This window comes from Bos javanicus, chromosome 18 (genome assembly GCF_032452875.1).
Source record: "Bos javanicus breed banteng chromosome 18, ARS-OSU_banteng_1.0, whole genome shotgun sequence".
Taxonomy (NCBI): Eukaryota; Metazoa; Chordata; class Mammalia; order Artiodactyla; family Bovidae; genus Bos; species Bos javanicus.
In genome coordinates, this window is record NC_083885.1 from 60,802,588 (window position 1) to 60,816,336 (window position 13,749).

A 13,749-nucleotide genomic window follows, 5' to 3' on the forward strand; every position below is an offset into this window, starting at 1 on the left:
TCATATGCCTTAAGCCTAGGTCGTTAACAGTCGACAATTATCAATAGGCCTGTGGTCATACCCCAGTAATCATAATAGAAAATATGATTCTATTCAGTTACACAGATAATTAGGACATTCTTTTAGGTCACAGAGAGCCCTGGGCCTCTTCCTTCCAGAGGGCCTGGTTTTCTAGTGGATATTTCATTTCCATAGATATTGGGCATATAGCTCAAGGTCCACAGTTCAGCCCAAGATGGAGTCCTGCTTTCAAGATAGAGCGTGTTCTGTTTCCTCCTTCATGTGAAGTCCTTGGATAGTATATGGTAGAAGGTGATTGATGAAGCAATCCTCCTGTTCCAATAGTTATCCCAGCCAAAATTTTGGAACCAAAGTAGGGGATAAACTGGATGGGTCTTTTTGACCACAAGTGTGCTGTCAGAGGCACCGTGAGAGTCTGGTTGTTAGGGCCAATATTCATCTGGGGAGTGAGGAAAGCTAAGGTGCAGATACCCATCCACTGATTGGGAGACATAAGTAAGCATCTGTCCCACAAACCAAGAAAAGGCCTTGATGGAGGGGCACCATATTATGTCTGTGTGAAGAAGAGTGGGCAACTCACCTTTTATAGTTTGATTATATTTGTCCCAGGCTAAATTGACTACAGCTTCAGTTCTTCCATCATTTTTAAATCATCTGGAGCCTTTTGAGTTAACTCAATTGCCCTTAAGACTTGCCCTTGTAAGGGTGGATCTTTACGAGTTCCCAAGGCTGCTGCAATATTTCATGTTACTGGCGAAGCTAAATACCGTGGAGTTCCTAAGGATGAGCAAAGCCAGCAATCCCTGGCCAGCTGGGGGATGGTGTCCTTTAGAACGTGAAGAGTTGCGCTGAGAACCTGGTACAGATGAAGGTCTAAGGGGGAGTTAACTCTGTAACCTCGGTCGTACTGCCAACAGGCAGAGGCTGATTTTTAAGGGCAAAGTTGGTCCGTGATTTCATTAGTCTGCATTATTGTCCCTGTCCAGTAGGTTTTTCCATTTATTTGGCAGACAGACAGCTGTTCTGTATTGTAACATCTACGTGGCATTTGGGGGTAGACGGAGGCCCAGGAGCATGATGGCAATGCCATGGTGTCGGGATGCCCCTGGGGTTTGGTTCCTCTGGTTGGGGAAAGGTAGCGGCAGTGGGGGACATAACTGGGAAACATTTTTGGCACCAGGACCCTGGATATACATCACCTGATCAGAAAGACAGTAAGTGATCCGCCTATAGGAAAGGCTATCTATACATTGTTCTAGCTGATGGTTGAATAGGCGATTTTCCAAGGGTTGACCTTAATGTTGACAGGTGCATGATGGAGAAGGAACGGCTCCATCTGTTACGGCAAGGGACAGCAAAAGGCTCCAAAGCAGCCTGCACATAACAGGTAACTGAGCACTAGCAAAAGGTTTTCTTCCCATCTTTGGGTGGTCACCACTATAGAAACTGAGCCTATCGTGAAGGGGGGTCAGCTATACTGTGAGCAATTTAGATAGTAGGGAGAGTCGATCATAAGAAACATCTAATTAGAATGAAGCTTGCCACTACAGTGAGATAACAGACAGCTAACCGCAGCTTCTGACCCAAATCCTACACTTGCGCTGTGACTGAAGCTAGTCCTGTAGTGAACAGCACAGCAGTAATACCAATCAGGGATAGAGGCCAGGGTTGACAATAGAAATCCATTAATATCTGGATAGCCAGATCCTCAAGCTTCTGCTGAGCGTTGACCAGCGAGCTGCCGCAGTGTGGCTGGAGCACGGCTGAGGAATCCTCAAGCGTCTGCCGTGCGTGGACTAGTCAGCTTCTGGAGCGACTAGAGCAGGGCTCAGCGTCTCTGGTGAGTGAGGGCTCTTGTTTTTGGAACCAGACCTTGACGGGAAATCTGGGGTCCTGAACTGTTTTCCAGCTGTCCTCATCACAGGAAGTTGCTGCCTTCTTGACTCTGGTGAGGTGGATCCAAGAGATGATGCCTGTAACTTTAACAGCAATATGATTGCCCAGACAACCATGTGAGGGCCTGTCCCAACTAGCTGACCTGGTCATTTTCTTCCAATACTCAACCCTTACCTCATCTCCTGGTTGGTAAGCATGAACCGAATTGCCCAAAGGAATGGGTGCCCTTTCTAGGGTTCTCAGGCGATATGGTGGAAGATTTGTCCCAGGATCTGAAGGTGTTGGGACACCTCCAGGTGAGCTAGTTGTTGGGGGCTTCCCTTGAGTTTTCCTGTCACTGGGGGTTTCTCCCATATAAGATCTCAAAGGGAGAATAGCCTAAGGACTTAGGGTGCATCGGGCTTGGAGTAAAGCTTGGGGGTAACATGTCGACCCAAGAAAACTGGTCTCCTGACAGACTTTAGCTAATGTAGGGCTGAGGGTACAGTTCATGCCTTCAACTTTTCAAAGCCGCCTCTGGTCCACTAACAGCTACTGTTGCCAAAGGAAGAAACCCATTGCACTTCCAATCTGAGTAACCTTTAACTTCAGATACTCATGGAGCTAGAGCTCCATCTAGCTTCCTGACTTTCCATACCTAGCGAGGCTAGGCGCTTCCTGACTACCAATCCAAGCTGGAGAACTAAGTAACACTACACAGTAATGGCATAGATCACAAGCCCCTTGAAAGTCTAGGATCTGGCAGATTGGTTAATAGTTCTAGTTCCCAAGAAATCATGAAATGATCAGAGACTGGAAAGTTTGACCAAGAAATGAGAGTTCGATCCACACACTTTGCCCATTTCTAGTCATTGCCCGAAGGAGACACTGGGTGCCTCTTGACATTGGCATGTTGGTACAGGTTTCTGCCATAGCCATATGAGGTCACCAAGGAACTGCAGAGCAGGGCTCCTCAGTTGATTCACGCAAGGTATCTCATTCATTCACACAAGCACACTGTAGAGTTAGTGAAGTATAGCAAAAGACATGTTCCCTAGCAGTAGAAATAACTACAGCTCCACGCATCCTCACCTTGTCCTGAAGAGTCCCGGAAGAGCCCCCAAGATGAAAGGTTGTTGCTGAACCACAAAAGACGGCTGGATTCTTGGCCTCCTGAGGAGAAGAATTCTATTCGGAGCCAGAGATGAGGCTTAATACTTTAGAGTTTTTGCATAATAGTTTTATTAAAGTATAAAAAAGAGAAAGTTTTTGACATAGACATCAGAAGGTGGCAGAAAGAATGCCCCCTCGCCAGTGTTAGCAATGGGGTTATATACTTTTAATTAGTTATTACAGTGAATCAAAACAATATCCAAAGGTTGTAAAAACCTCACTAGATCCACTGCAATATTTTACATTGTAAGATAACACGATTGGCCAGAATATTTTTTTCCCAGAGACTGTCCTCAAGCAGGATATACAATTGTTATATAATCCTCAGAAATGTAGAGGGGAAAAAAACAAAACAAAGCTTTTTTCCTCCTTGAGAATTCCAGATCCTTCTCTCCTGGCGGACCCCCGGACTTAAAAACCTACCTAGAAATTGACTCTCTCGGTGGCATTGAAGGGGGTCTGTGAATAGACCCTGGGGTTCAGCAAGACTGCTGGTCTCAAGCAAGGTGGTCATCTCATGCAGGTGCTCATAGGACTGCTGGTCTGAGTTCAGGGAAGTGCAGGCTGCCTGCTCCCAGACAGATGCTGAGGCAGCAACAGCATGGAGCAGTTTAGGGAAACTGTCAACAATACTCTGTATCATCCTTCTTATTAGAATCGTCAGTGTCCAAGTAGTTACAAAATGGGAGAGGAGATACAACAAAGAAGTGAGGGAATGTATATGAAGTTATGAGAAGTTTAAAGCCAGTGAGTCAAGTAATTCCACACATGACATCTCTCTGTGCTACCAAACAGTTCGTTGTGGTCCCTTCACTACAACCTTAAATAAGGTGGGAGAGGTTACTGTTGGTGGTGGGTTAACATTTCCATCATTACAATCAACCGAAACACGAAAAGCCATTCACTTTTATTAATTACCATGTATTAATTGCACACATAGTTGAAATAAAACCTTTTACAATCCACGGCATGATCCATGATTAAGTACAGATCAAAAGTACAGAGAAAGATATTCATTTCTCTGTTATAATGATGTGAGACTTGTGATTTTTATGGCTTACCAAACAAAGGCTAGGAAGCACTTAGCAAGCATGGTATACACTAATTCCATGCCTTTTGCAGGAAGAGTTTCTAATACATTTCGAGGTTATCACAAAAGCTGTGTTTATTTCAACAGTGTCAAGGAATAATCATGACCTGTGTTGATATTATAAAGATACACCAACATTGCAGTGAACTGTCATTGTGTTCTTCTTAAAATCAAGGATATTACTATTGAAACCTTACAACCGACTTCTGCTTACTTTACAACATGGAAAGATTCAATGATCACTACATCATGGCAACCTCCAGATATTTCACATCAATGCCAAACACCTCCATTTAGATGGTCATTGTCCATTTTACAGTACGGTATCCTTCATCTTCTAATGGAGGATAGATAGAAATGGTTGCAACACAATATAAAAGGCTAATCTTTAATAAACCATCAAAAATCTGTCTGCAAACACACTAGAAACAAAGCATAGTATGGATGATTTGAGGGCTTAATAACATTCACTTCAAATAATCTCAAATCACGTCATTATTAACAAGCATACATACATTACTAAGAATTGTAACTTTCTCACCATCAACCTTCTTCTCACGATTTATGCTAATATATCCACTTTCTATGTGTTTTAACTATGGAGTACTCCCTACAGTCATTCTCCTTCAGAGAAACTTCAGAAAAGAGGACTGATGAAATGCCTTCCATTAGGCAATCTCTGATATTTACTTCGATTTAACTTTTGATTAAATGCCTCTCTACATATTCGCTACATCATCTCCACAGGCTTCTCGTATAAACTCTTGTTTTCTGATGCACATTTAGGGAAAATCTCTTCCATCACTTGTGCCATTACTAGCGTTTCTGTCTAGTGTGTGTTCTCAGATGTTTAGAGAGATGATCACTCCGACTAAAAGCTTTGCCACATGCTGTGCATTTATAAGGTCTCTCTCCAGTATGAATTCGCTGGTGTGTAGAAAGCGTTGAGTAGCGACCAAAGGCTTTGCCACATTCAGTACATTTATAAGGTCTCTCTCCAGTGTGCACTCGCTGATGTTGAGTCAGCAATGAGCGACGATGAAAGGCTTTGTTACAGTCTTTACATTTATGAGGTGCCTCTCCAGTATGAATTCGCCAATGTTCAGTAAGTGTTGAGTTGCAAGTAAAGGCTTTGCCACATTCAACACATGAATATGGTCTCTCCCCAGTATGTATTCGCTGATGTTTAGTAAGCCTAGAACGCGTAATAAAAGCCTTGCCACATTCTGTACATTGATAACGTCTATCCGCCCTATGAATTCGCTGATGATGACAAAGGTCCGAACTCGTAAAAAAGGCTTTGCCACATTCTTTATATTTGTATGGTTTCTCCCTAGTATGGATTCGATGATGTACAATTAACTTTGAATGACAAATAAAGGTTTGGCCACCCTGTGTACAATGATAAGTTTTCTCTCCAGTATGAATTTGCTGATGTTGGGTAAGATGTGAGCTAAGGATAAAGGTTTTGATACGTTCTTTACATTCATAAGGCCTCTCTCCAGTATGAATTCGCTGATGTTTCATAAGATGTGAGGGCAGAAAAAAGGCTTTGTTACACTCTTTACATTTATAAGGTCTCTCCCCAGAATGAATTCGCTGATGTCGATTAAGAAGTGAGCGACTATGAAAGGCTCTGTTACATTCTTTGCATTTATAAGGCTTCTCTCCAGTATGAATTCGCTGATGATAGGTTAGATGTGAGGAACAGACAAAGGCTACACTACATTCTGTACATTTATAAGGTCTCTCTCCAGTATGAATTCGCTGATGTTCAGTAAGACTTGAACTGTAAGGAAAGGCTTTGCCACATTCTATACATTTATAAGGTTTCTCTCCAGTGTGAATTCGCTGGTGTTGAGTAAGATGTGAACGACGGTTAAACGCTTTGCTACAATCTGTACATTTGAAAGGTTTCCTTCCTGTATGGATTTTCCTATGTTTACTTAGATTGGATGCTTTACTGAAGACATTCCCACATATATTACCCTTGTTTTCTTTCTGTGGATTCTGAACAGTCTGCTGTTGAATAAGTCCTGAAGACTGATTAGAAACCTTACCATATTCACGACAAGTCCTCTCTTCACTACAAGTACTCTTATCTAGAGAAAAACCTGCCATTTGATCAAAGGTATTTCTAAATGTCTTACTTTTAGAATCCTTGTTTGAAAACTCAGGTCCCCGATGTTTCATAAGGTTTGAGTCTCCTTCAACCGTACACCCAGATTCACTGTCTGAATACCTTCTCACTCCACCATAAATACTCCGGTAATTATTGGAGCTGGAGCTCTTACTTAAGGTCTGACTCATTTTATTATACATGGAAAGCTCCTGTGTATTAACCATATCACGAGATGTACTGAACAATGATGGCTGGATGGCGTCTCTTCCATTATCATCAACATTATACATCTTGGAATGGAGAGAAAATATCTTTTGTGGGAAGAAAAATGACCCCCTCCTCATGGATCCCTCAAATTGATTAAATTGTGAGTTTGTCCTCTCATTGTTAAATTGTAGGTATTCAGACATGCTTGAATGCATGTTTAGTCGAAGCCTACCTTCAGAATTGTCTGAATGAGTATTTGCAGTAGAGACTAGATTACCTTTCAGATTTTCCATGTTCCCTTTTAGAGAACATGTATGTTTCAAAAAAGGAGGGACATCTTTTCTTAAACACCTACATTTCTCAGTCGACGTTGAAGACTGAACTTGGTGTTTTTCCCAATTTGACACACGTTGATCATTTATTTTTCCAGTAACATTAGCATTACGTATAACTGTCTTCATTTCTTTATGTCCATATAAACATCCTCTCTGTCTTTCATTTACCCTCGTATATTCCCAGTCTTTCAATAAATTTAGGTTTCGGAGGTGAAATGTTTGACATATTCTTAGCTTGGCTTTGGGGAATACATCTTCTAATGCTGGATTCTTCAGCAACAAATCTTGGGTGTCTTGTGGAGACATAGCTGAAAGATACCAAATAACAAGTAATTTTCCCTGCTTTTCTCAGTGAATGTCTTTAAAGATTTAGAGAAAATTGATGACCATCGCTAGTTTAAAAGTAAAATAGAGACCAAAGGATCAAGATGCCAGAGGCTTAGGCAGATGTGGAGCTCATGTCTCTCTCCACAAATGAGTGAGAACTGGAACAATTCTCACAGAGCCCAGCTGAACACTAGCAGAGGCCCTCGGAAATCTGAAAGGACAAGAAAGATTCCTGCTGAGCTACATAGGACAAACGAAAGAGGAGAGCAGGAAGAAGGAAAAGGAAGAGGAGAGAAATTGGGTTGGGGCCTGCAACCCTGTGGGTAGATGAAAGTGAGGAGAGATCTCCATATCCCGGGAAGCCCCTCACTGGGGGAGCTCAGTCTGGACAGAAGGAGAGCCTCATTCTCTGTGGGAAAAGAACACAGCAACCAGCGTGTGGCAGCAGGACAGAGTGAGACCTGCACACAGGGTACTGACCTCAGCCTTGCCCATCCAGCCTTAGAGGCTTTTCCACCAATGTAGACAAGAGCTGGGTGCTGAAAGATGGGGTTTGGAGAGCAGATTGAGGCAGACAACTGCTGTTGGCTGTGAGGAAATAGCAAGAAGTGATGGGAGTGAGGGAGGAGCTCTGAAAAGGGGATGATTGTGGTCGAAGCCTGAACCACCAGAGAGCAGAGCGCCATTGGTGAGTGATGCCCAATCAGGAAGCCCATTGCATCCCTTGTCCCTTAGACCGGCCCGTGCTCAGCAGGGACTACGAAGAACTCCACCCATGTAGGTCATTTGATCCCCCAGCCATGGCCTCCCCCGTGGACCTCCTCCACAATCAACAGACCCCTGTGCTCCGGGGCAGCATCAAGAGCAGAACCTGTGAGTTGGCCACACGCACAGATGGAGCTGAAAGTACAGATGAACCTCAGGGATTAAGAAGAAAAGCTGAAACCTCTCCTCCCAGCAACACAAGCCATGGTCTTACACTCACAACCGGCTTTGTAACCTTAGCCCCTACGGAGCATCTGAATCAAATACCAGGGCTCTCTCATTCATGGCAGGTGTAGCTTTGGCAGCTGTAAGCTTTGTGGGCTCCCACACAAAGGGACTGGGCCAGGACAGAGCCTGAGCTGCCCCATAGCACTACAGTGGCTCCAGCTCCACGTTGAATGCAATCCCAGGACCTGAATTCACTGAATCTATGCTGGTGAACTTGTGAAAACAACATCTGAGAGATAACAGGGCCACGGGCCATCATGCCCTCGGTTAGGGTGGGGCCAAGAACAGTGCCAACACTACATAACATGAGAGCTTGCAGAATGCAGGAGAGGGCACAACAGGGCACACCCTGAGGTGAACATCCCCACAAGAGTAATACTTAGTGACTTCTCTCCCAGTGCGTGTGCTCCAGTCCCAGCAGCGTGGTACCACAGATCAGAATCACAGCTAAGAATCAGATCTGGGGGCTCTATACCACCACGCAGGGAGCAGGCACCACCAAAAAGAGGGCAGTAACACCCACAGAACAAGGGAACAACAGCCCTGAATATGCCTGGCGGGCTCTGGTCACAGTTACCAGCATCAAAGCACAGATCAAGAGAGGATAAGGGCACAAACGTCTGGACCAACCTCACCAACCAAGGGACAGATACCAGAAGGAAGACTAACTAGGTTCCTGAACCCGTCAAAACAGAGACCACAAACAGAACGCTGGACAAAATGATATGGCACAGAAATACGTTATAGGGGAAGAAACAAGATGAAAACCCCCAAGGACCACTGAACTAAGAGGTGATAGGCAATCTAATGATTAATTCTTGCTTTTAGTCATCTTAAGTGGAGACACCAAACACTCACTTTCAGAAATCCTAGGTGCCATGAATTTTTAATTCCACTTCTTCCCACACATGTTTCTGAGAATGGCCTATTAGATGTTTCAATCTACAAATCATAAGTGATAGTGACAGAGAACTAACGAGAAACAGAGGACACATAGGGAAATGTCCGAGGAAGCTGAAAACAAATAAGAGAAACTTAATACAGTACTAGTTTTAAGAAATTAAAAAAGAAGAGAGACTTTAAAACTATGACTGAAACAGGGAAGTCTACTTATTACCCTATGGAGACCTAAATGAGAAGGAGATCAATAGAACAGTAAAGACTAGAGATCTCTTTAAGAAAAATAGAGGTACTGGGACTATTTCATGCCAATATGGGAGGAATAAAGGACAGAAATGGGATGGACCTAAAAGAAGCAAAAGATATTACGAGAAGGTGGCAGGAATACATTGAAAAACTATACAAAAAAAAGATCTTAATGACTGAGATCACCACGATGGTATAATCACTCACCTAGTAACGGACATCCTGGCGTCCAAAGTCAAGTCGGCCTTAGAAGGCATGACGACCAACAACGCTAGTGCACGTGATGGAACTCCAGCTGAGCTATTTGAAGTTAAACGATGATAGTGCTAACGTACTGCACTTGACAAGCCAGGAAATTTGGAAAACTCGGCAGTGGCCTCAGAATTGGAAAAGGTCAGTTTTCATTCCAATCACAAAGAAAGGCAATGCCAAAGAACGCTCAAACTACTACACAATTTCCCTCATTTCAAACAGTAGCAAAGGCTCAAAATTCTCCAAGCCAGGCTTTAACAGTACATGAACCCAGAGCTTCCAGCTCTTGAAGCTGGATATAGAAACGGCAGAGGAACCAGAGATCAAATTGCCAGCATCCCTTGGATCATATATAAAGCAAGAGAGTTCTGGAAAAACAACTACATCTGCTGTATTGACTACACCACAGCCTTTGATTGTGTCGATCACAAGAAACTGGAAAATTCTTTAAGGGATGGGAACACCAGACTACATTACCTGCCTCCTGAGAAACCTGTATGCATGTCAAGAAGCAACAGTGAGAACTGGACATGTGACGACGGACTGATTGCAAATGGGGAAAGGAGTACGTCAAGGCTGTATATTGTCAGCCTGCTTATTTAATTTATATGCACAGTACATCATGTGACATACCGGGTTGGATGAAGCACAAATTGGAATCAAGATTTCAGGGAGAAATATCCATAATCTCAGATATACAGATGACACCACCCTTATAGCAGAAAGCGAAGAGGAATTGAGGAGTCTCTTCATGAAACTGAAAGTGGGTGGAAAAGGTGGCTTCAAACTCAACCTTCAAAAAACGAAGATCACGGCACCGGTCAGGTCATTTCATCGCAATCGGTGGGAGAAACAGTGGAAACAGGGAGAGACTTTATTTTTGGGGGTTCCTAAATCATTGTAGATGGTGACCAAAGCAATAAAGTCAAAGAGCCTTCCTCCTTGGAAGAAAAGCTATGACCAACCTAGGCAGCATATTAAAAAGCAGAAACATTACTTTGCTGACAAAGGTCCATCTAGTCAAAGCCATGGTTTTTCCAGTAGTCATGTATGGATGTGAGAGCTGGACGATGAAGAAAGCTGAGCACCAAAGAATTGATGCTTTTGAACTGTGGTGTTGGAGAAGACTCTTGAGAGTCCGTTGGACTGCAAGAAGATCACACCACTCCATCCTAAAGGAAATCAGTCCTGAATATTCATTGGAAGGACATGGTGAAGCTGAAGCTCCGATACTCTGGCCACCTGATGTGAAGAACTGACCCACTGAGAAAGACCCTGATGCTAGCAAAGATTGAAGATGACAGGAGAAGGGGACGACAGAGGATGAGATGGTTGGATGCATCGTGGACTCAATGGACATGAGTTTGAGCAGTTTCTGGGAGTTGGTGATGGACAGGGAAGCCTGGCTTGCTGCAGATCATGATCGCAGACTCAGAATTGACTGAGCCGCGGAACTGAATGGACATGTATAATTGATTCTTTGCTGTATAGGAGTACAAAATTGGAAAACAGCTATTTTCCAATTAGAACTTTTAAAAAATATTTCTTTATATAATTTAAAAATTATCATAGTTTCAATCAACCATTAATAATACAGTGGAAAATGTGCTAAGATTTTATGTCAATTTATTTTAAAATTCTATGATGTAACAAAATAACGTATTTTAGAATGTTAGAATTGGGGAAATCCACTAAAGATATTTAATATGAGATCATATAAGGAAAAGAGAAACTTTGAAGTCAACTTGAGATGTGTATTCTTTCATTGTCACGAGGTTTTGCTTTCTGAAGTGAAAAATTACTTGAATTTGAAATGTATTTAGAAGGTCCTATGTGTCACTCCCAGTGGATAGGAAATTATAAACCAGAGAACAAAAACCCATCCCCAGTATTGCTAGAAGTTTGGCAGTTTGTCTACCAATCCACACACATTTCTGTCTAGAGGTAGAAGGAAACTTTAAAAGGACTGTCATACAGTTACTCAGAAATGGGCAGAGTTTTCCTAGGGCCCCAAGAAATTGAAGAACAATGAATGAATGCAGTTTGTCACAACCCAAGAGGAGAGGTTTAGGTCACACTGTAATGGAGTAAAGTAATCACTGGAGATAAATTCATGAATGATTTAAGATACAGAATGGGATAGGTGATACATTTCTATGATAGTAGCAGATACACACCCAGGTTTCTGAAAACCATTTCCACTGAAGCATATCTTCCAAAACCATGTGATGAAGGATGAGTTCCTCCCTGCTCCTTGGACCTCTCATTTGAGTCATCATTTCCAACCATTCATACCTACCTGGGTAAATGGCTGTTGTCCCCATTCTCCTTATATTCCTGGGATCCTCTAATTGCTCCAGAAAGGTGACCAGGTCCAGCTTAGAGACAAGCCCTATTTATCAGAGAAAGGAATATTTGTGTTGTTAGAGATTCGAATCCAATATGTATTCAGGTGAGATGAGAACACATTTTGTTCTAGAAAACGATTTCCTTAAATACTTTATTCAAAGCAGCTATACAATACTAACACACACCTAACAATCAGATCCTGAGTTTCTGGTCAAGTAGTACTAAGGCAAAAGTAAGTAGTGTCAATGTGAAATTAAGAGAGGGTACAACTATTTAATACCACAGAACTTACACAATTACCACGAACCTAGAAGGAAGGAGGCAGAGTACATCAAGGAAGAAAAACGATTCATCATGAATCATCGCCTTTTTTTCTAAACTCACAAATACCCATTTTTGCCCTAGAAAGCAGAGATCTGAAACTACTGTGGGAAGCAGAACATTTCAGAAGACATTCTTGACATGACGGAACTAAAACCCAGTGGGTAGATAAGGGATTCTGGAAGGCAGTTATCCTCACCCAAGGAGGCCAGGTTCCCGTAGTTCTCTAACATCACGTCCCTGTACAATTCCCGCTGACCGAGGTCCAGGCATTCCCACTCCTCTTGAGTGAAGTCTATGGCCACATCCTGGAATGTCAGCCGTCCCTGAAATACAAAATACAGATGCCAGTAGGCCGTGGGAAGTCTTCCTTATGTGATCCAAGACGAAAACAGCAAGTTCAGAGTCCTGGTCGTGCTTTAGTGGCTTGGCTGGTATTGCAAAATATATTTTTGACACAGTACTCCTTTCTACCCAATTTCTAATGTGAAAAAAGAGGATGAGTGATGATCCACAAGCCATTAGCGAAACTACTGTCATCTGAAAGAGCAATTATAAAATAATCAGGGCAGCATGAGCATATTTATTCTTCAGTGTTCTACTCATGTGACATAGTATAAATTGTTTATCAAAGAAATAGGATTTTTTTTTTTTAATGTATTCTTAACCAAGAGTTCTGAAGTGGGGCCAAAGTGCCACATTTTTAGCAAGGTTATTTGAGTTAGTAATGTTGAAAATTCTGCTTGATGAATGAGGATTTTGAACCCCAATGAAACAGAATACTAAGGTAAGAATTCATACTTAAGTTGGAACTTTGTTTTACAGACTTCAACAGGTCTAATAAGATAGTAACCTTTTTGGGGTCTGGGGTCATGTTGGAAAAGAATTTCCAGACTTGAGACAAAATGAGAGGGAAGTAAAGTTTATTAGAATGGGGGATGCTGTTAGAAGAGCAGGACAGCTCAAATGAGAACGGATGTTGAACAGGGGTCCTTAGTCCACTCATAGCCAGGGTACAAGGAGTGGGATAGGGGTCTTGAAGATCATTTGCTGAATGGATGAGGCACCTATACTGGGTGGGAGAAGAGTAAGAAAGACAATTTCTCCTTATGGGGTAGGAGGGGAGACCGTTTATACTGCTCAGGAGGACCTGAAATCCATCAACAGTTACAACACGGGGGAGAGAAAGATGCTAAGGGTCTTGTTTTTTGGTTCCTGCATTCCGAGACCCTCCTTGGTTTTATCTGCTCTTTAGTCCCTGGGTCACCACATATCTCCCTCTTTATTTTAGGACCAATTCTTTGGCCCTTGTTGATACCCTGCTCCCGTCTATCTACCCATTTCCCTTCTCACACATTTGGTAATCCAGTTTCAAGGAAAAGAGGGCAAAGACCACTCCGACTTCTTCAGGCTGAACAGAGGCGCCATGGGGCTCTGGGTTCCCTTTGCCTACTCTGTCACGGAGCATTTATGGAGGGAGATGAGAGTCCATGGAATGATAAGGTGACTTGTTTCAGCATTGTCTAGGTGTTGGTCAG

The 13,749-nt window shown here is 42.7% G+C and overlaps 1 protein-coding gene across 3 annotated transcripts in view; it reads right to left on the reverse strand.

Moving 5' to 3' along the window:
• Positions 1-3,114: 3,114 nt before the first annotated feature.
• Positions 3,115-13,749, reverse strand: part of LOC133230993 (zinc finger protein ZFP2-like) — a 47,850-nt gene continuing 37,215 nt past the window's right edge. For all 3 annotated transcript variants that reach the window (XM_061389142.1, XM_061389141.1, XM_061389143.1), the window contains 3 exons: positions 12,411-12,537; positions 11,841-11,933; positions 3,115-7,131 (listed from right to left, as the gene is read on the reverse strand). In XM_061389142.1, coding sequence (XP_061245126.1) covers positions 4,976-7,131; positions 11,841-11,933; positions 12,411-12,537 — 2,376 coding nt within the window. In that variant the 3' untranslated portion in view covers positions 3,115-4,975. The remainder of the gene's footprint in view (positions 7,132-11,840; positions 11,934-12,410; positions 12,538-13,749) is intronic.